General features: G+C 44.0%; 1 protein-coding gene across 7 annotated transcripts in view; it reads left to right on the top strand.

The window, feature by feature from the left end:
• The first annotated feature begins 51 nt into the window (after positions 1 to 51).
• Positions 52 to 22495, top strand: part of TTC13 (tetratricopeptide repeat domain 13) — a 70214-nt gene continuing 47770 nt past the window's right edge. For all 7 annotated transcript variants that reach the window (XM_033099648.1, XM_033099650.1, XM_033099653.1 and 4 more), the window contains exons 1-4: positions 52 to 398; positions 14269 to 14363; positions 18002 to 18077; positions 21258 to 21328. In XM_033099648.1, coding sequence (XP_032955539.1) covers positions 119 to 398; positions 14269 to 14363; positions 18002 to 18077; positions 21258 to 21328 — 522 coding nt within the window. In that variant the 5' untranslated portion in view covers positions 52 to 118. The remainder of the gene's footprint in view (positions 399 to 14268; positions 14364 to 18001; positions 18078 to 21257; positions 21329 to 22495) is intronic.

The following is a 22495-nucleotide window of genomic DNA, read 5'->3' on the forward strand; positions in this document are numbered from 1 at the left end:
TAGCAGGCAATGCCAACCCCTTCCCGCCCCCTTTCCACGGCCCACCTGCCCGCCGAGGGTGAGGGCTGGGCGGCCGCTGCGCGCGGCGGGGGCCGCCGCACATGCGCCTTGAGGGAAGATGGCACCTGCCCGCTGCTGCTGCTGCTGCTGCTGCTGCTGCTGCTGCTGGGGAGGCGCTGTGGCCGCCGCGAGCGCCGTGGGGCGCGTCCTGGTGCTGCTGCTGCTGGGGGTCCTGTACGCCGGGCCGCGCCCGGGCGTCCTGGCCAGCGAGCACTATACGCCGCTGTCCCTGCTGAAGCAGGAGCTGCAGCACCGGCAGCAGCAGGAGGCCCCGGCAGGCGGCGGCTGCAGCCCGCAGTCTGGGGACTGGGGGGACCAGTACTCGGCTGAGTGCGGCGGTGAGTGGGCGGCAGCGGGCGGGCGTCCGGGTCGCCGCGGGGCCGGACAAGCCGTGGGGGCTGCGCGCCCGGGGCCGACGTGCCGGCAGCCCGGGCCTCTCCGACGCCGCCGTGGCGTGTGTGCCTGGGCGAGCCGGCTCTGGGAGGTGTCACGCCGCGGCCGCTTCCCGCCGCTCGCACCCTCGCCGCTGCGCGCCCTCGTCCCGTAGCCGCCTAGGGGAGGGAGGTGAATAGAGAAAAGAGCTGGCAGCATGCTCCGGGGCCCTCGCTACTGTTGACAGGGTGGACGAGGAGAGCCAGGCGGCGGGGGCAGCCCCGTACCCGCTCCGGACCCGCGCGTGCCGTGGGAGCGAGGGAGGGACCGACGGACTTAGGAGGACGCGGGCCCTGCGGCGGGGCCGCGCCCGGAGCGGGGACGCCTGGCCCGCGTAGGCCTGGAAATCAGGTTTCCTGACTTCCCCGGCTGATGTATTAAATACAGTCGCTGAAAATTCGATCGCTGGAAGAAAGAAGAACAAAAGAGCAAGCCCGTTTTATCTGCTCGTTGACATCTTGCTTCCAATTGTTAACGATTGACCTGTGATCTGTCAGGTGTCTCCCCGAGGGTAAAGGGGCCCCGCAGGCCTTGAGCCTGTGTCAGCTGCGCGCGTCTGGGAACTGGGCCGGCTCATTCATTGAGATGCGGCGCTGTTGGCCTCAGTTTAGTAAGTTATGGCAGACGCGTCAGGAGCAAAACACATGTGTGCGCTTTTTATTCTGACGTGCTGTACTGGGTGTTTTCACCCTGCTGGCCACTCTTTTTCACTTTCGCTGTGTGAGTTGCCTTACTTGCTTTTGGAAGGTCTGGGCCCACCTGACTCAGGTTTTATGAGGTGACTTTTATGGCCTGACAGCAGTGTTCTTTAGCATCCTGTACCTGGGAAGACAATAAGTATTTTTTTGGTTGAGATGACATGTCAAGATTAGCACGCTCTGATTGCCTTTTAGCACAATCTGGCTTCCTTGAGGAAGTCTCACTCACGGAGGGGTATGTTACATCGTATAGCAGGCCTTCGCTAGTAACAGCCTCGATAACATGGCCAGCCTAGCATAGTGGAAAAAGAACGGCTCTTACCTCTGTCACCTTCTGTGACTCCCAACAAGTTAATTGCCTGTCTTGGCAAAATTGCCTCCTCTGTAAATAGAAGACACTATTACCTGATTACAGGATTTTATTTTCTTCACAAGTGTGCTGGGAGGAAAATGAGAAACAGCTAACATGTCTGGAGTGCTTGCTGTCCGCCCGGTGCTGTGGTAAGAGCTTGAGGGCAGTTCGCCTCTGAGTCTCTCAGAACACCCGAAACTGCCTCATGGGATGGCCTCCCCTTTGCTCAGATGAGGAAACAGAGGCACAGTGAAATCATCACTTTCCTGAGATCCCACAGCTGTGAAGGGAGGAGCCCAGGTGGTTAGGCTCCAGATAAAGCTTTGTCTTACACACTAAGTGGTAGTAGTAGGAAAACACACCTCTAGTACTTACTAGTACGTGTTGTGTAAATCTTCATTTCCTCTCTCCTCGCTCATGTAGTCACGTGATGCTCACTGGCGAAAGGAGACCCATATTCTAGGCAATGAAGATAGAAATCCACTTATATTATGGAACCAATAGGTGTTTTTGATCTAGGTGGCTCATTTCACGTCTGGCTGTTCCCTGTAACTTTACTGGCCGCAGCATGTAACTGTGGTAGAGACTCTGAGGATGTCTCTCATTCTCCCTCCTTTATCCTAGACAAGTAGGAGGAAGCTGGACCCTCCGAAACCTGGCCCAGCTCCTCTCTGACCTGAGAAGGACAGATTCACCGCTAACCGTGCGCAGCCTGAGGAGCTCGTGCTCTGTGTCCAGAGCCCCCATGGGATCACCGTAAGGGTCTGGATAAGTGCCAGGGTCCAGAACTAATTAGTTCTTCAGAACCAGACTGACCTGACCTATCCAACTATTAATCATGTCATCGTCACTTGCTGGCCGATCCAACCCCAGACCTGTCCATACCAGGCCAGTCCCTGTAGAGAGGGCAGACGCAGCAGCCTAGCCACTTTTCAGAAGCCTTCCCACAGCTTTCAGATTCAGATGGATGAGCTGATGGCAGTTTGGGTCAAAATCTGCACACCTGCTGGTGAGCTGTATATACATTCTCTTAAGACGGAACCCCGGTGATTGTAGGGCCCGAGACAAGGGCTGGTGGGAGCCCTGGCTCTGAATAGCGCACTGGCAGTGGCTGACGGCACAGTGCGGACCACCATCCAATGGCCCAGGGAGCAGCCGGATGTCAGTGGGCCGGCCCCCTACCCCTCTGCAGGTCGAGCTGCAGAGATGACAAGCATGGATGATCCCTGGTGCTACAGGCTTAGCCTGAGCTTTACTGTCCCCTTCTGCTCGGTCTCTTCCAGCACATTTTCACATGTCACTTTTTATTTGAAAAGCATGTATAAGCACAAACTTCTGACTGTCTGTTTTCCTGTGGTGAAAAGAACTTTTTACTCTTTTAAAAAATGAAAACAAATGTACATATTTTTCAAATAAAAATAAATTTTTCTTGTTACCTCTGCGCTGTTTTTAGTTTGGAATTGTGGGAAGAAATAATGAACAGAAGATTTCCCCCAGTTCTTACACTCAGTTTTAAACTTGTAAACACTGTGTACATTCTTATTTAATCCTCCTGACACTGAAGTACGTACTGTTTTCTATCGCCATTTTATCTACTGTGAAACTGAGACAGAGAAGGTAGGAGAGGTTACACAGTAAGCAGTAGAGTCACGATTTGAACTAGGCCGCCCAACTGACTGTGCCTTTTCTCCTCAGTAATATTTGCATATTAGTATAATATCTTACTAATATTAATGATAAAGTCCTATACCCTGAAGCATGTTTGTTGAAGGTTATATTCTTAAATAACTTCTAGAATTTTGTATTTACGTATGTGCCAGGATGCTTCACTGAACCTAACATTTTGACGCCTAGAGCCAGAATGGATCTGTTCTTTCTCTGAAAGCGATTTGTGTGCCTACTAGATGCTATGCAAGTGTCCTGGACCCTGGGCACACAGCACAGCTGGCTGAGCTCTTGGAGGGGAGCCTGTGCTCTGGTCGGGGAGGACGGCGGTGTACAGCAGGGGTGTGGGGACGCTACTGTGGGAGGTGGCCAGCGAAGGCCCCTGGTCAGGTGACATGAGCAGGGACCTGGCTAGAGTGAGGTTTGGCGAGATCTTAGCGATATCTTAATGCGACCCTGACATTACAGAGTGATAAAGTGTAAATAAATTGTAACTGTCCACTGATTTAAGAATTCAGGTTCTCTGCTCTTCCTGCCAAGTTTAACTACACTTTATTCAAACGTGGCATTCGTCTGTATTAAACATATCTTTATGTTTTTAAGATTGTCTAAGACGTATTTTAGGAGTTCAAACATGCATTTCTAGTAAAACTTTTGTTTCTCCTTTGAAATGTAGTATTAACAAGAACAATGAATTTATGTGATTTTTTTTCCCTCTTTATTACCTTCTTGAGACTTTTTTGTCTGTTCCTAAGTAAGGTAGTCTTGTACTTGATGTCTTAATGGTGGTTTTCAAATACCCACCATCTTCTAACTGGTGACTATGCTTAATGCCTCAGTCAAGTGCAGTGTAATTTACAACCTGAAGTCGTTTTCTTTAGTTTGTTGGAATGAAGAATCCCAGAGTCGAGTTTATTTTCCCTTAGTTCTTTGTGGAGAAAAGAGCATTCGTATCTGTCTCATTTGGGAGTTAACTGCCAAAGAAAAAATGAGGAAGTAGCTCTCAGCCTGGCTCTGTTTTTGACCACGCCAGTGAAACTTCAAGATTGCCAGTGTGCGTGGTATGTTCATCGTTGAGGAATCAGCCGTTTACACACGTGACCGCGGTCTCCCTGCTCTCTGCACTGACGTCGGTGCTGGGCCTCAGGTGAGAAGGAAGCAGGAGGGGGAATTTGTATAATGAGAGCTATTTCCTTTTTTGTTCTGGCTGAGGAAATGAAGAACCACATTTTATGCTCAGTCATGGCCAAGTGCGCTTACTCTGTCTGTTGCTATATTTGCTCAATCCTTTTGTGCCGTGGCCCTGATTTTCTGATTGTCATCGCATACAGTTTTGTGGCACTTCTCTTCTGACCTTCTTTCAGGCACGCACGAGCACATGAGCCAGTGTAGAGTGGGTAGCAGAGACCAGGCTTAGAGTCACGGACGGCCTCCTATGTCGTTCTCCCGCCCGCCCTGGCCGCGGTGGCGTCTCCGGGAGCCGTCTGCCTCTCTCAGAAAGTCCCTGTTGAGGAGTCGCTCCCCCTGGCCTGAGCCCGAGGAGGTGCTCGCCCAGGGTGTTTGCCCACCCCGTGGCTCTTCCATGTGGATCGATTGTTAAGAACCAAATCTACCTCTCCTAAGGTCCATGTGCTCGTATTCGTGTTCAGCTCCTGGTGATGAGGGTCCATTTTCTCTCCCCTCTGGATGAGAGTCTGGGTTTTAGAATCTACCCTACGTGGACCATGACACAGGAAGTGGCAGGGCACGTTCTGTACAAAACCTTTTCAGGAAGTCTGCTATGGTGTGTAGACACAGCTTGACTTCATTGTACTTAATACTCGGCTGACTGAACGACTGACTTTTAAAGCTTCCCCTTTTCACAATGTGATGTTTTAAAGAGGGCATCTTACCTTTTAGTTTGGTCTCGTTTTCTTGCAGGTAGAATATATACAGCACTTATTGAAGTACCATAGCAGGACTTTAGTACTTTTCACTGTGGGTTAGTGTTTTCCTTCTTTCATCTTTTTCCTTTTTATTGAAATAGGACATATGTGCAGAAAAATCTACATATTACAAGTATATAGCTCCATGGATTTTCACAAACTGAACAACTTGTGTCAACGGAAGTCACCCTAAATCAGTGTGGCATCTGTTTTTAAGCTTGCTAAGGACGTCTCCTTGCCTGTTTCCCTAGCTTCTTTGGGAAGCGCTTGGTGTGGCTTTGTCTGATTCAGGACCCAGTACAGTGGACTTCCTCTGTGTGTGTGGGGGCTGGCGTTCCTCAGACACTCAGGAAGCCGGTGTCAGTCACATGGGCCACCCTTTCCCTCATGAAAGACCAGTTAGTGTCCCTTGGGACTGTTTCTGCCTGTTTGGGGTTTTCGGAGTGACTCTCTGTTCCCTGGTCACTGATGTGGCCTCATCACTGCCCAGCTGCTTCAGCTGTCCCAGGAGAGCTGACATTTGACAGTACGTGTGGGTTTATGAGAAAGTCTTCAGCTCTTAAAGGTATACGCCGCTCGGAGCACCTGACACGTCTTCAGTCCCGCGTCTGACCCCAAGCTAGGTGAGCAGCCTCCGTGAGTCGGCCAGCTGCCCAGTTTTTGGCCACCCTCCATCCCGTTCGGTGAAGCCACTTAACTTGCTTCCTCACCCCTTTTCCATCTGTGCCACTGACCAACTCGTTTCTTGTGATTTTATACATTCTTTACATGTGTTAATACTTTTATGTAGGTTAATACAGCTTTGGTCAGATTACATTCATACTTTGTTAAAAAGCCATTCTGTCTCTTTCAGGGGGCTTTACAGATCCTTCTTCTAATGGATGAATGATATATTGATTTTATAATCTAATTCTCAGTAGGCAACCTCTATTTTCTGATTGTTTTATGGTAACTTACATATCCCCAAAGCCGATGAATAATATTTTATTAGAATAAAAGAAGTATATACTTCTTCAGGGGAGAATTTTTCCTGTTATTACTTTCCTGTTATTGCATTCTAAAAGAAATTCACCACTGGGCCCATGGGACAATATAACATACAGTGTCTTAAACAGTGGTTGTCTTACAAACGCAGAAATTGGTGAAAGCAAAAGGCACTGCAGGTTGATGGTGGCTGCTTGGCCTTTAGGGAGCCCCCCTAGGGTTGCTGTCTGCTCTTCGCAGGTTACCCTCCACCTAGGGCTAGAATTGTCAGTAACTACCTGGCACCTGGCTTCTGAGTTCTGGCCTGTCTCTGAGAACAGCTCGGTCATCCTTGTTCTCAGGTGAACTGGGCACACTGTCTGTTACAACGAGCACGAGGTGGTCATGTGATGACCGCAGCCCAGCAGCTGTTGAATTCCTTATAAAATGTTTTCCTTCAGGGATTGGCCATGGGTTTGCTATTTGCAAGCTTTCGTTCAGTTTTCCTTTGCAGACGTGGATTTGTGACGAATACATGCTACTTCCAGTGCCACCTTCTCTAATCACTAGGAGGGAATGCCCTCCTCTTAACTGATTGAGAAAGAAGCAACCAGAAGAGAACTTGCTCCCCACCACCCCAGCCTCAGCCTGCCTCAGCTTCTGCCTTCACTTCTCTCTCCTTCTGGCGGGATGTGCCCCCTCTCGTCTCCCATCAGCATACAAATGGTTGTAACAGCGCCCCCTACCCTTGAAAAAACAAGTAACAAAGACAGGGCCTCATCGCTCTGCTTCCTGTTTCCACAGAATTCCTCCAGATGTTTATGTGTGCTGCCTCCATGCCTCCAGTTCTCTCTTGAACCTACCTAGTCAGCTCTGTCGGGGAGGAAAAAGTTCTCCTCTACCCTTCTAGGTTCTTCTGGCTGGTCTAAGTTAAACTGACATGAGACAGATTCACAGGAGAAAAACCAAGTTTTCGTATGTAAGGGGGTTCCATAAGAATATGAAGCCCACAGGCCGTCAGCAGTGGAGGCTTATGTGCCATCATGAGTGAGGAGAAAGGAGCAGAGGTCTGGGACTTCAAAGCGGAAGGAGACAGTTGACAGGGAGATGGGAAAAGCAAATGTTTGTCATGCCATGCAGAGACAAAGGGACACAGGACTGAACCAGCACATCTTGGCTAAGTTTCTCCCTCAGCTCACTCTTTGTAGCGATCTCTGGTGAGAGCTCCCTTCCTGCTATAGGCCCTCCATCTAAATTCTTTGAGGCAGTAAAGGGAGAGGTAAAGAAAAACTTCCTCAGTCTCTGGTTCTCAAAAATAATTAGCCTAAAATAATCCTCATGCCAAAGAGACTCATTTGGGGTGGCAAATTTTGCTCCCCTCTATCTCCACCCAACAGCCCTTCCAGTCAGCTGTGTGAGGGTTAGAGGAGAGGGGAGAAGTGTGGTGGCCTTGCTGTGCCTAAACCGCTTCCTGCGAGGACCCAGCATTGTCAGAGGGAGTGGTGGCAAGTGTGCCATGGACCTCGATTGGTGCAGAGACCTAGAGCACAGATGTGGCAAGTCTCGGCTCTCTGTTTCTTTGTGACCTTGAACATGTTCATTAACACTGAGCTGATTTCCACGTGTGTACAGTGAGCCTAAGTAAGGTATGTTCTACCTAGTTGAGATGAGGATGGAGGACTGAGAGAAATCATGTTTGTGAAAGCATTTATTAGGTTGGTGCAAAAGTAATTGCAATTTGAAAGGTTAAAAAGAATTGCAAAACTGCAATTACTTTTGCACCAACCTAATAGCAAGCTGTAGTACTGTGGAGACCAAAGTAAACTTAAGGAAAGCAGGAGGAAGAAATTCGCAGGAAAAAACCAGCAGTTTTAGCCTAGGTGTGTATACTGACACTTAGCAGTCGCTTTCTGTGAACTGCGGCCTTAGGTCGTTCCTCACACTAGCCCGACGGGTAGGTGCTGGTAGTTAATGTGCCTGTGCCGTGAGGAACCCGAGGCCAAGCGACATAAGGACTTGCCCAAAGTCAAATAAGCCGGTTACGCTTCTGATCCAAGTCTTTCTGTCCCCACAGCCTGGCTCTGAACAACTCTATTACTTTGCCTCCAAACTAATTAATTAACTTTGAAGTCAGGGAAAGAGTAGATTTAAACATAAGAGTTGATTCTCTGAAAATACTGGTTATGTTTAGACAGTGATCTATTAAGACTAATCAAGAAAAATGAGAAGAAACAAATATTTGACTTTAGGGATAAAGGAGTATAATGAAAAATGAAAATGATAACTTCGTAACTTTATGGCAAAGATGTAGAACAATTCAAAGAGTTGGCTCGTTCTTTAGGAAAAGGTAAATGACCAAGTTGATTCTCCCTCTGCCTCTTAAATATCTTGTCCCCACCAGATCAGCTCTTTTCTTTCATTAAACTTCAGCTTCCTAAGCTTTCTCAGAGACTCTACCAACATTCCCTGCTTAATCATCCACCGTAAGATAATGGTTATCAAGTTCATACGGGCGGCTCTTGTCTCTGTCTGGAACATCCCAGCTATGTGCGAGACAGCATCTCACAAGCTCTTGACTGAATCCCAAAGGTAGCTCTTCCCTCTGAAACCGTTCTTCCTCTTAAATCTCCATTTCAATTAATGGCACCAATTGTCTTCTAGCTGCACAAACCAGATACCGGTAGCTTTTCCCCCTTCCCAGGCCTTGCTTTTCTCAAAGCCTTCTTTTTTACTTCATATATCTTTATAGGCTATGAACATCCATTTCAACCGAGTGGCCTCTGCCTTCGTTTGGACGTTTCCCACTTTTTAATTGGCCACGGCCTCCCACCTGGCCTCCCTGTCCTTCTCTTCTCACACAGCTGTCTGTGCTCTTTCTTCCTGTGTAAGCCTTCTGTGACTTCTTAGTATTAAAGAAGAAAGGGAATAGATGATACATGGACTGGATACTAGAGAAACATGAAGAGGAAGTAAAAGAAATCAGAAGGATTATACAGAACCAACCCAGAATAAATGAATTAGAAACAGAGCAACAATAGAATTCATACAGAGATCCAAGAATTGGTTCTTGCAGAAGATTAAACAGACAAACCTGGGAAGGCTGTCGCGTGAGCCAAGCAAATGTACATCATGAATGACGGGATGTGTGCAATGGAGGCCATTAGAATGAAGACAAAATTAGGAATCTCTGCTAACAAGGTTAAAAATAGGAAGCAATAAAGAAGTGTCCAGGAAGATGATGTAGCAGAAAAACATGAGATTTTGTAATGTGCTTTGAGAATATTTCTGCACCATTAAATTTTACTTGTATGACCTAAGCAAGGAGGAAAACAGGCTTTTCCTAATTCCATGGAAATTACACCATTTAAATACAGTTTGTTGGGTTATTGTTGTAAAATAACTGAAACTATAGTGAGTTAAATATTTGTATGTTGAAGAACAGATTTAACTTTCTGTTCTAGACAGCGCTAATTACAACTGTACTAAGCTATGTCTCTATGGCACACCTTCCCAAACCCAGGAGGAAAACTGATGCTATCATCTAATACAGGTGGGCAGAAAGAAGCTAGAACATAGTTACAAAAATCCTAAGTAAAATACTGGTAAACTGAAGCCAGCAAGCAACTAAAAGAATAATCTGCCTTGATCAATTAGCTTGTTCTAGAACCATAAAAATGGTTCAACTTTTTTTTCCATTCAATTTCTAAAAAAATGGAATTAATCACCTTAATAAGTCAAAGGAGAAAAATCATGTGGTTATCTTAAAGAAATACCCCAAAGCACTTGATAAAGCCCGCGTTCCTGATTTGAAATTTTTGTAAAACAAAGGTGAGTCTTTCTTTTATATAGTAAAATGCATCAATCTCTGCCTATAGCTCATACAGCAGCTTCCCCCTGGGGGTTTGTAAATGTTAAATGAACAGGTTATCATCAGAAGCTGTGGAAATCCCAGGTCATTAAAGGAAATATGAATGTCAGGAGTAAGCATGAGTGCCTTTTATCGCTAGTGTCATCGAGCACCTTTTTGGAGGTTTGATCCAGTACAGTAAGATGCTAAATGAGTATAAATATTAAAAAGACCTGGATGTAATTACATTTGGTGATACAGTTCTTCACTGAATAAATGGAGACATTGACAGCTGTTACAGAGCTCACTCAGCCATGTAGGCAGATGAAATAGTAAGCCAGCCAGTTAAGAAAAAGATTTACAGGGCTCTGTTCTTCAGCCTGCACCACTCCCTGGTCCTGCCAGCCTCCCACGGACCTTCCTGCAGATTTCCACTCTGGTTCGTGACCGTTCGTGGCACAGGCTCCAGAACCAGACTGCCTGGGCCCAAATCCACCTCACTGCTTGGCCAGAGTGAGTGAGGCTTTGGCAAATTACTTAGTCTGTCTGCCTCATTTTCCTTGTCTTTAAAATGGGGATTGGCAGGGTGTGCAAACATGGTCATGATGATACCAGTATTAGTAGATGTTGTTTTTCAGGCCCAGAAGCTTCACCAAGCAGGGCACTTCTCCCCATGATGCTCAGACGCAGCTGTGATTTTGCATCTGTGTGTGACTGGTTGCTGGTGGTTTCCCCACTGAACCATACTTTATATATACAAGGCTGGGTCATTTCCGGTTTCAGCAAACATTGAGGGTAGGCCAGTGCCTGGGACACAGCCGATGCTCAGCTGTGTGTATTCAGTCATTAACCAGTTGTTAAAAATCACAACTAACCTGAGTTGTGTAAATTCTATATAAAATTTCACATGGGTTAATAAAAGACTTGAATAAGTAGATTAAATTTTGTAAAGAAGTCAAGTATTCCTCCCCTCTTTAATCTACAATTTTAATACATTTCCAGTAAAAGTCACAGGGGGATTTTTATTTTTAGGAACCTTAACAACGTGACTGAAGTTTATCTGAAGGAAAAATGTTTATCCAAATCGACAAGAAGTTTTTGAGAAGAAAATTGATGAGGCTTTGCTTTACATTGAGATGTGTGTGTTTATTGTAAGACTACAATAATCGAAACTGTGTGACACCAAAGTCAGAACAAGCATCACTGTGAGGGATTAGAAAGTCTAGAAACAACAACATGCATAATTATTTTAGAGAAGAGAAATTTTATAATATATCAAAAGTGACATATAATCTCACCAAGTTTAACTACTGTAGCAGGATTAACGATGTGGGAAAGTGTTAGGTTAAATTGTTAAGCTGAAAGAGCATGATACAAAACAATTCAGTGCGCACAACCTAATGATAAGAGTAGCAAACACGTTTTGAGGACCTTATTTGTGCCAGAAACAGTACCACTTACTTTACTTATGTTTCCTTATTTAAATCTCACAATCACTCCTGTGAAGTAGATGCTCTTCTTAACCCTGTTTTACAAATAAAGAAACTGAAGATTGAGAAGGCTAAATCAGTGGCCGAGAACTAGTAAGTAGTGGCAGAGAGAAGGAATTCAAAACGGCTGTCTGATTTCAGAATTGTCACTTGGAAGTAGACACCAAAATTTTCACAATGGTTCTCAAAGCAACATCGTATCCTAAATGGCTTTTATTTATGTTTTGTGATTTTTCTGTATTTTCTGCAATGAACATGAATTATTACTATAATTTTTTAGAAGTAAGTGTCCATGTGGAGATTGGACCGTCGTCTGTCAGAGCTTTTGCAGAAGATGAATAAATGTAAATCTCAAAGATTCCTTTTTTAAAAAAATCTATAAACACCCCAGTGCCTATAATGTATTGTGAAGGTGGCATTCAAATTGGTAATTTAATAAGTGGTGCTGGGATAACAAGCGAACCATTTGGAAAATAATTAGAAATTCTCTATCTCTTCTGCCAAAATAGATTCAGATGACTTAAAAATGAGCAAAGGATATAAGCAGTTTACAAAAGAAGAGATGCAAATGGCCAATAAACCAAAAGTTTAATCTTATTAGTACTATTTCAGATTGGGAAAAATAAGAGTGGCGGTCCTCTGAGTGGCAGGAAATAGACGGTCTCGGACATTGCTTGTGGGAACAGAATCGTCAGTACATACTGGGAGGGAAATGGAGCAGCATATATAAAAGATCTTAAAAATTGTTTATACAGAGGCTAAAAATTGTTAGCCTCCGCAATTATATCTGTTAGAGTTTAGTTTAATTGCCTAAGTTGGTAAATTTGCAAAAATATAGGTCAAGGATGCTTACTGAAACACATATCTTAAGGAAAAAAGAAAGGCCGTCCTAATTCCCCAGTGGTTGGAATGTGGGTTAGTTCCATGCAGGGGAATGCTGGACAGCCATTGAAAATTATGTAGGTCTTTACTGAAAGGGAAATGAATTCCACAAAGTAGGATTGCTGGACTAGAATTAGGCAGGGTGTATGCAGTGCTGAACACAGGGTATGTTCTCCAGTGTTAGCTTTTGTAAAAGCAGAAGCAGGTTATAAATTGATGTACTTCCAAAATGTCTTTCATCAAGTCATTATCCTCCGACTACCATTACTGTTTCTTCTTTCCTGTCGGTCTCAGCCTTTCTCTTGAGTCCAGGACTTCCCAGTCTGACTTCTCACCTTCCACCCACACTTTTTCTTTTCAGCACCATCCTCCAGCTGGGGTTGCCACTCACTGCCCCTCTGCCTTGTCTTGCCTTTGTAACATGTGCATGACGCGTGGTAACATGGAGTACCGTTCCCTCTTGTAGCCCGTCCATCCGTCTAAACCCTGCTCGTGCCTTGTGACATTTAACATTCCAGCTTCAGTAACTGCTCACCACTCAGGGCTCCCATGATAGATCATGTCCTGATTCCTGTTGTTAAGGTATATGCACGTGAGAATTTAGCTCAGTTGGTTCACGTGGTTCCTTGAGCGTAATTTCTTGCTGTTTAATGACTGCTGAATTAGAGCGAATCTTTTAGAATAATTTATTGAGGCAAAATTCACATAATATGAAATTAAGTGTTTTTAAGTGAACAATTCAGTACATTCAATATTGTACAATCACCCCAAACGTTCCCATCACCCCAAAGTAGACCCCCGTGCCTGTTAAGCACTTCCTCCGTATTTTCTCCTTCAACCACCGGTGAGCATTCTGTTTCTGGATATGCCCGTTCTGGACATTTCCTATCAGTCGGATTGGACAACGTGTGACCTTTGTGTCTGACTTCTTTCACTTTTTGTTTGGAGGTGTCAGTACTTCATTCTCTCTTAAGGCTGAACAATATTCCAACGTGTGTACTACAGTTTATGTATATCTGTTGATGAACATTTGGGTTCCTCCGTTTGCCTCCATCGTCAGTGCTGCTGTGACCGCATGGTCACGCTGTTGTTTGCGTCCCCATTTTCAGTTCTTTGGGGGTGTATGTATCCTAATAGTGGAATGGTGGGATCATATAGTTATTCTGTCGAACTTTTCGAGAAACTGTCAAACTGTTTTCCAGTGTTCACACCATTTTACATTCCCACCAGCAACACACAAGAGTTCCAATTTCTGTCCCTCCTTGCCAACACTTGTGATTTTCCATTTCCAAAAAAGTTACAGCAATCCGAGTGAGTACGAAGTGGTTTGGTTTGCAATCCCTGGTTAGTAGTGATGTAGAACTTCTTTTCGTGTACACAGTGGCTGTTTTTATATTTCCTTTGGAAAATTGCCTGCTCAAGTCCTTTGCCCATTTTTTAATTGGCTTGTCTTTTTCTTGTTGAATTTTAGGAGTTATTTATATATTACAGATCATAGGCCCTTAGTGCATACCTTTTAACATTAGGTCCCCCTGGTTTGGTTTTGCTGTCCCTTTGGGATTTTCTTTTAACCTGTGGTAAATGCTGCAGATAGGAGGGGTCTAATGAAAGGATCTTACAACTAAACCAATTCCATATGTGCTGTGAGACTAGTATTAGACTAGTACTATTTTTGCCCTGTTGCCTTTAGATAAGTTTCAACCTACCTTAACCTCCTTTCTCTATCCGGGAAGTCTAACTGCTTTGACCGTTTCCAGAATGGTTGTGAGGACAGTCCTCATGGGAGTGCACAATACAGGAAACTAAAACATTGCACAGTTGTAAAGGTGGGAGATGAGATGCCCTTTTGTCCTTATTTTGGTTTTGTGGATTCTTAACATTCCAATGCCTCCTTAAGCAAGTAAGAGCCATCAGCTGAAGGTGAGGAGAATAACAAGGCGTGTTTGCTTTTCAGAGCCCTCCTTCTTGAACTTCCATGACTCGGACTGCGAGCCCAGAGGATCCCCACCCTGTGACTCGCTGCTTTCCCTCAACACCGAAAAGATCCTGGTACGCATCTGCTCTCCGTGCCTTCTGTGCTGGGACGGTGATACTAGTTCCAAAAGGTGGAGGTCACCTCTGTTTATCACCTGGGAGTCGAGCCCAGTGGTGCTACGTGCATAAGATAAACATAGGTCATCTGGCACTTGGTCACATTGAATTATTGTGACTTATGAATTGGATGGTAGATCATTCTGGGCCCTGGAACATTTCACGTTTAAATTCTAAGGGATAAAGGGGGATCGTGGCTGAGTCTTATTTCTAGAAGACTTATGTACTTGAAAGTATGGTATACGAGGTGTGATAAAAAAATATGGTGAATGTTTATTTAAATAAACTTTATTACAGTAAAAGACATTACCATTAATCCCTCTCAAAATGTTCCACCCTCTTGTTTCGAACACACTTATCCCATTGTTCTTGCCACTTTCTGAAGTAGTTCTGGAAGTCCTCTTTCATGAGTGTCTAATTCATCCTCCAATTCATCTCCATCATGACGACACTCCGTGTCACACATCGCTTCTGATATATGGCAATCTGTGTCAAATAAAAACTTTACAGTGTGCCCTCATCCACCTTAGTCACCGGATCTGGTACCTTGCGACTTCTGGCTCTTACCCAAGGTCAAAATGATTCAGGACGTCGAGGCAGCCATGACAGCACAACTAAAGACACTCACGAAAGAGGACTTCCAGAACTGCTTCAGGAAGTACTGCTTGCAGAAAGTACTGCGAGGGAGAGTACTTTGAGGGGGATTAATGGCAATGTGTCTTCTACTATAATAAATTTTTTTAATTTAAACATTCACCGTATTTTGTGATCATACCTCGTCATCTTATTTCCCCAGACTTTGATTGTGTGGGTCCCTTTTATGTTTGTATTTTTTCTTCAGTGGGGTGCGCGAGCGCCTGGCACTGGCACCTTCTGCTTCCACCTGTCCGCGTTGGCACACGTGCTCCTCTAGCCTCACTGCCTGAAGGGGCTCTGCTTGCGGTTCACACTTAATTCTATGAAGCTGAGTTATTCTCTTAGTGCCCAAGGTTATAGTGTTTTCCTCCAGGCCTCTTCTTTCAACATTCATATAGATGTTTTCTTCTTTTGTTTAAAATTCCGCTTCAGGTTACTCTTTCTTTTCCAAACAAAGCTTTCCGTTTTCCTCTAAAAACTACTGAAAGTAGATAGGAATTGCAAACTAGAGAATGATCAGCTAATTTTACCTAACTCGTTGCATAGCTGCCAACTTGATATGTGGAAACACTTTTGAATTAGACTTGTCACAAACCGGACTGAACTATCTTACATCACAGAGAGTTGGCCATCACTGAAACAACTGGTAGAGATTGGATAACCCCCACCTTGGAGTGGCAATTACAATCTCAGAGTTATGAGGGAGCTTCTGACTGATAGTAATTCCAATCTTTTCTACCAGTGGCATTTCCAGTTTAAGATGGCAGTAGTAACCAATGGAGAAAGCTCACCAATCTTGTCCTTTCGTTTTCCCTAGGTTAAAACTATGGGAGTTAGGCAATTCATTCCTTCATTCATTCTCCACGTATTTATTTTGCACCTGTTATGTGGCAGGCATTTCGCTAACAGGTGCTGGGGATACAGCGGTGAGCCCGATAGCCTCAGTGCCTGCAGCCGCTAACTGAATGATTATACAAATAACATGGAAGTACAATTGTGCGAATCGTGTGAAGGGAGAGCCAAGGGTCAATATGATCTTTAAATGAGGGGCCCCAGGCAAGACAGCTTTCAGGAACTGAGACGGAAGCAGGGACCTGATGGTGGATTGGAATTGGCCTCCTGGCGATGTGGGGACCACTGCCTAGCCCCGCTGCCCACAGAGGTGCAGTATTGGAAAAGGGAGGGTCTCGCTGATCAAGCAGCAAGTGTGTCCTACTATACTTTTCCTGCCCCTGCTGTTACAGATTTTATTTCTAATGTAATCAAAACAGTTTTAAACTAGATACATTCTCCGGTATACTCTTGATGTTGCCTGGTACGTGATTTCTGCTTTTAATGGGATTTCACGTCTCTTCTCTTCCTATATCTTTCTGCACAAAGCCTTGGAAAAATGGTAGCCTGTCACTGAGTACTGGATGAAATAATAAGACTTTTTAAGTATTAAAAAAATTATTTATAGACTCCTTGTCTTGGCTCTTAGCAATTTATGAAGCAGAAGAAACTTTTGTATCTGAGTGCTTGTCCTTGAGTCAGCTGACAAAGAGGAAGGACTCGTGTCTGATCACACAGCGCCATGGAGCTGTCACGTGTTGTCAAATGTGCCGCTTCTGAAGAAGCCTTACGAGGTTCCGGTGTGTGGAAGCTCCCAGCCAGAGAGCAAAACGAGGGAGCGGGTTGAGCTTTTGCCTGGTTAGCCAGGTTTCCCCGGAGGAAATAGTGTCAAACCTTCCAATAGTAGAATTCTCACATGATTCATGCTGCCCAGAGTCCTGAAGTGAAGTAAGAACTGTGACTCTTGAGCTGGCATGCCCTCTGACCTGTATGTTTTTACCTGTGTTTTAACCAGAGGTAGCTTATTCTTGAGCTGTCTTATAAGCAAAGCGCATAGCACTCTGTCTGCATCATGAGTATCTAATGGTGCTTCACGGCTGATGGCTAAGTAGCAGACCCATCAGTCAGAAGAGTGTCCCATTGTGCTCGCTTCGGCAGCACATATACTGAGAAGAGTATCCCACGTGAAATTACCTGGCTGTTATCTCTGCCTATAGGCATCTGGGATATGGCTTTAAAACAAGAGGAATTCAATGAGGTTCTAATCCTGTAGTTTTGCCAACAGTGACAGACTGTCTTAGCTTTTCCTATCTCTGTGTGTGTGTACGAGTGTTAATTCCATCTTGGGTGAATCTGGTGTGAAGTTCCTGTGTTAATGTGGATTCTGTAGGCTCAGTGTATCACAGCTCAGCGTCGGCAGCCTAACCTTCTGGGAAGTAGCGGCTGTTCCTTTACCTGACACGACTTGTCTCCAAAACACAGTGGAGCCGTGATTTTGTACGGTGGACAAGCCTGCCTGTGAAATCATTCCAGCTACTAAGCTAACGTGTATAGATTATGTTTTCCTATTCCCGCTGCAGTCTTAGCTCCCCTGCCAGATGTGCGTGTGTGTCTGCATGGTTTCTTCAGGAGTGAATCTGCTGCGTTGTACGGATGCTCGTGTTACCCTTGCTGTGCGTTACTCAACAGACTGTCTTGTTTCTTGGCCAGATTTTGTTGGTCTTTTTATGGTGTCATCTCCGTACAACTTATAGGAAATATTTCTAAAATATTCTTGAGATTTAAAAACAGTCACATTGAAGAAGTGACTGTGATCTTTGCAACATAACTGAGGTCATTAAATCGTCCGTGAAAATGTGGAGGGCTTTGAAGCTGCCGACCAGATGAATCCCTGTGGAGGTAAAAAGATGCTGGTTCTTGGGAAGGGAGTCCTGAGTGACAGGGAGACGAAGCAAGTCGGTTACGCACAGCACTGCCCCTGGACACGAACTGGATGTAACTTCAAGTGAATATTTTCTTGCTTCCATAGAAATCAAATGTAGCTTTAATTTTTCAAATTACAGGTTTTCATTATGTTTTCTCTTCATTTGTGATAAGCAAAAATGTATATTTGTCTTGTTTTATTTCAGAGCCAGGCCAAGTCCATTGCTGAACAGAAGAGATTCCCATTTGCTACTGATAATGACAGCACAAATGAAGAGTTAGGTGAGACTGGAACCCGGGGACACCCCTGTGGTATTTGCCTTGAATTATGATTAGACGCAGAGTAGGTTGGCAGGACGGTGAGGTAGAGAGAGCGCAGAGACCAGCTCGGCTATAGTGAGAGCCCGTGGATTATACGTATGTCACAAATCAAAGGTTTGGATGGAAAGTTCAGGAAGGACTGTTTCATCTGTGTGTTTCTATGGACATGAGTAATTCGGTAATGAGTTCTTATGAGCTGTTACTCACTAAAAGGTTATTTGTGTGCTGTCATCAACAACAAGCAATATAGAAGTGGAAGCAGAAGAAAAGCACCCTTTAATTTGCTGTGTAATAAAATAGCTAATAAAATAGCTAGATTTAGGTTACTTTTACTCCTGAGGACAATCGGTTACTGTGGGGTCTAAGAACGTGGCTGTAGAAAAGTTGAGTTCGTCCAGATCTGCTAATGTGTCGTGTAGTTTGGCTTGTTCCTGGCATGTTTTGAAACAGGCTGGTTCTGCCGTCTATGCCTGACGTGCTTTGGGTACGTCTCCTCCTTTCCTGGTCAGTTCACACTTGAAGGGGTGGAAACGAAAATGAATACAGGACTGAACAGTGCAGCTGGACAGACTTCATGTGGGCACGGGCTTCCGCGGGGGGCCGGGTAGGGACGCACCTGCAGAAAAGCATTTCTGTCTGATTTATACGTAATCATTTTATCCTTTCTGCAGCCATATGCATTTTATATTAAGAGTGAGTGCTTCTGGAATCGGTGCTTTTTCTCTGTTAGTGAGGATAATTGAGAGCTGAGTATTTTGAAAGTATTAATGACTTTTTGGTGATATTCTTTGAGTAGGCTTTGAAAATTAACTGCCTGTTAAGGCGTCAGATTTGCTCTTTTCTGAAGACCTTGGATTCTGTTCAGCCTCGTATTCATTTATTTGAGAATAAATAATGGCTCGTTCTGTGCTGCAGGAATAATCCTCGCAGAGTCTGGGGTAGCACAGGCTGCCTGCCTTGGGGCCTTTTGACCACAGTATTTGTGTTCTTGGAAAAAAAAAGTGCCAGGAGATGTGGAATTGCTGGTTAGTAAGGATTTCTCTGAGAATTCCAGCCATGCCCATTGTTTTCTTTGTCTTTGGACTCCACAACAAACTGTAGTTCCTAACAGTTATTTATATTTGTGCAAGATTTAGATTATTCTTTTTAATGGATACTTTCGGGTTTTTCTCCAAACATGTTTACTTTTAGATGGAAAGATTTGAGAGCTGCATTTGGTTTTATTTGAGTGGAATTGAACACCTAGCCGTGGAGACCAGTTTGAACATGTTGCTAAGTACAATATTTATCCCCTAAAACTGTACTTGTTTTTGTGGGTCACTTATTCATTGTTCATCCAACAGATATTTACTGATTATGGGAAGATAGACAGGAAATGCAAAAAGTTTAGATCTGCAAGGAATCTAAGAACATTTCTACAGGCTTGTGAAGCAAGACGCAGAGAGTAGTGAGAAGTGCTGAGGGCCCGCAATCACACGGCCAGTGAGTGGCCGGGCCAGAATCCCAGCCCAGACCTGGGCTTTCCAGGATAGCATCACCTTCCTGTGTTCAGAAACGTGCACGTTTATGTTTCAGTGCCCGTGTAGTAACCGTCGAGGGGTTCGGCCCGTCCGCAGTAGTTGTGGCCCAGCCTCCCTGTATCTCAGGGCAGCCCGTCAGGGGAGGGTGGGGCCTGAAGCCCCGCAGCAGGCAGAGGACTCACTGCATGTTGTCTTTGCACAGTTGTTTAACTGCTCTGTGCTTCATTTCCGTGCCTGCACATGGGGGTAATGAGCGTACCTTCCTCACTGCAGTTAAGCAGTAAGTGAGTTCCTATGGATAAATGCGTATGATGGTGTCTGGCACGTGTAAAATACAATACACTCACCTGTTATTATTATTGTTTGTTGTTTTTACTACTAAAACTGGTTTCGCCCCCACCAAAGATGTCTCTGATTTTCTCGCTGTTTGATACAACTATCTGAATAGTATCTATTCTTATTGTTCTGAATATGAGTTTGATCTTGATATATCTTTTCAAAGAAATAAGGATAAAAATAACCCTCTTTTTATTTTGAAGAATGCCCCCCAAAAGTGCTTGTATTATTATGATGCTCAGTGTTTTTGAACTTTACTTTTCTCAGGTTAGTTATAAAGATTCTCTAAATCTCTTTCTGCATTTAATGTTTCTACTGCACTTAATTTTATTGCTACTTTTAACTGTCAGGAAGTTTAAGCTCTTAATGACAGTAAAAGTTTTAGTTGCCCATCTTCTTGAACATCTATTAGATCCTAGAATTAGAGAGTTGCAGTACAGCTTGTTTACAAAGAAATGTGATCAAGCTAGTATTATATTGAATGAGGAATATATTTTTTCAGGTATATTAGGGGATTTAGGGAGTTGGGCAAATACAGATGAAAGTGTAATCTGGAAGATTAAAATTGATTGTTCTTTTGGATAGATGAAAAAGTTTAGTCAAAATATTGTCATGTTTTAAGAGATTGTCAGGTCTCTAATTTCAAAATACCACTTACCTTAATGTTTGGATCAAGAACTATTCATTCACCTTTAGTGTATATTGTGAGTAGTGTTTTGACAATATTTTTAATACAAGAGGTAGAAAAAAGACTACCAATGCGTTGCAGTGGTGTGAATTATCTATAGTGAAGCATTATATTAATATATATTAATTTGAGCCTCTGTTTTTGTTCTCACTAGGTAATTGGCAGTAAATTCAGCACCCCCAGGAATCGAGATTTGTGATGCTATTTGGGTATTTGTCATAACTTTACAGTAAAATCACGTTGCCATGTTATGTGGATATTATTCAGGCTTATTACTAGCTCTTGATATATAGATGGAAACATTATAAAGGTTATTTAGTACTGAAAGAGACTGATGGGCTTAGAAAAAGATAATTACTTCTTCTAGGCACATGTTTTACAGATGGCTTTAATAATTAAAATCCAGATAGAACTAGAAGACTGATGAGCAAGTGCAGAGTGGTAGAAGAATTTAATTACGTCTTAATAACTTCTAGGTCTTCTTTAACTGCTTCTAGTCCTTGGAGCTGCCTTTTAAGATTCAGTAAGAATTTAGTTATTGATTCTAATCCGAGACCCTTTATTCTTTCTTTAACATTTTTGTATTTTGTTTCCTAGCCATCGCTTATGTGCTGATTGGCAGTGGCCTCTATGATGAAGCAATAAGACATTTTTCAACAATGCTGCAGGTAAATTTTCTCCTTAATCATGGAACTTCAAGTTTATAGTCATGACAAAAATATGGACTTATGCATAACTTAAGTGCTGCAATAAAACATCTTTATAAAGATTCTATAAGAAAGTAGAGTCAATCAGGCCTGACTGAGCACGTTCTTGGTGCAGGCCTTGTAACACGCCCTCGTTTATCTTTGCAGTATTACTGTAAACGAGGAAATGTGATCTAAGGAGCTCAAGCAATTGGCTTAGAGTCTCCCCATCATCAGGTGCAGACGTGGGGTTCAAATGCAACCTCACAAAAGACAATTATTAGCTTCAGTTTACTTTCCTCTCTACCACGATATCTCCCATGAGATGTGGGCCCCGGAAATTCTCGGCGTTCCAGATGTTTACTTTTTACGCAGACATTGATTTCCATGGTTAACTGAAGTTCCACTCACAGATTTGTTTCTCGCCTTGAAGTATAATTACAAGACTCTTCAGTGGAAGTATTGGGCCTTTGTGGATTGATAGCTGCATTAAAATCAGCTGGTTAATATAAAATGCTTATCTCCATGGGTGAGAGTTGCCGAGGAGACCCTGACTGCAGCCTAACATTGTGGGCCTTCTATCTGCTGTCGTTATTTAACTGGGTTTTTGTAGCTACTTGGCCATTGTCGATGGTGTGTCTGTCCAGTGAAGGAAACACAGGCTTTAGGATTAGAGCTGCCTGAGTTCTAATCCACTCCGCTGCTTCCTCCTGGCTTGTGGGGATGATAATAACTACCTCCAAAAGCACTCTTGTTATGTTTAGATGAAACATCCTATAAAGCCCTTCGTACCCAGCGCCTGGCGTGTGGTAAGCGCTCAGTAAGTCGAGCAGCTCACCGCCTCTCTGGCCTGTGTGTCATAGCTTATCTTCATTTTGAGCTGTTAATTTGAAATTTTTCCTGTGTTTCGTTTTCTCTTTTTAAACATAGCTTCAGTTATGTTGATAATTCTGTCTTTGGTCTCAAAAATCGCTGAGGTAGTCCTACTTCTTACCTAGGTCCTCAGACCCAGGCAGCTGGCTCCGTGTGTTGGGAGGTTTTACAGAACAATGTTCTTTGGTGGGGTTTAAAGTACAAAAGGGTAGATTATAAATAGTGTTTAAAATCACCTTTCTGTTTAGCATTGCAATATTAAAAAACGTAAGGAAG

Source organism: Rhinolophus ferrumequinum, chromosome 27, assembly GCF_004115265.2.
Source record: "Rhinolophus ferrumequinum isolate MPI-CBG mRhiFer1 chromosome 27, mRhiFer1_v1.p, whole genome shotgun sequence".
In the NCBI taxonomy this organism is placed as follows: Eukaryota; Metazoa; Chordata; class Mammalia; order Chiroptera; family Rhinolophidae; genus Rhinolophus; species Rhinolophus ferrumequinum.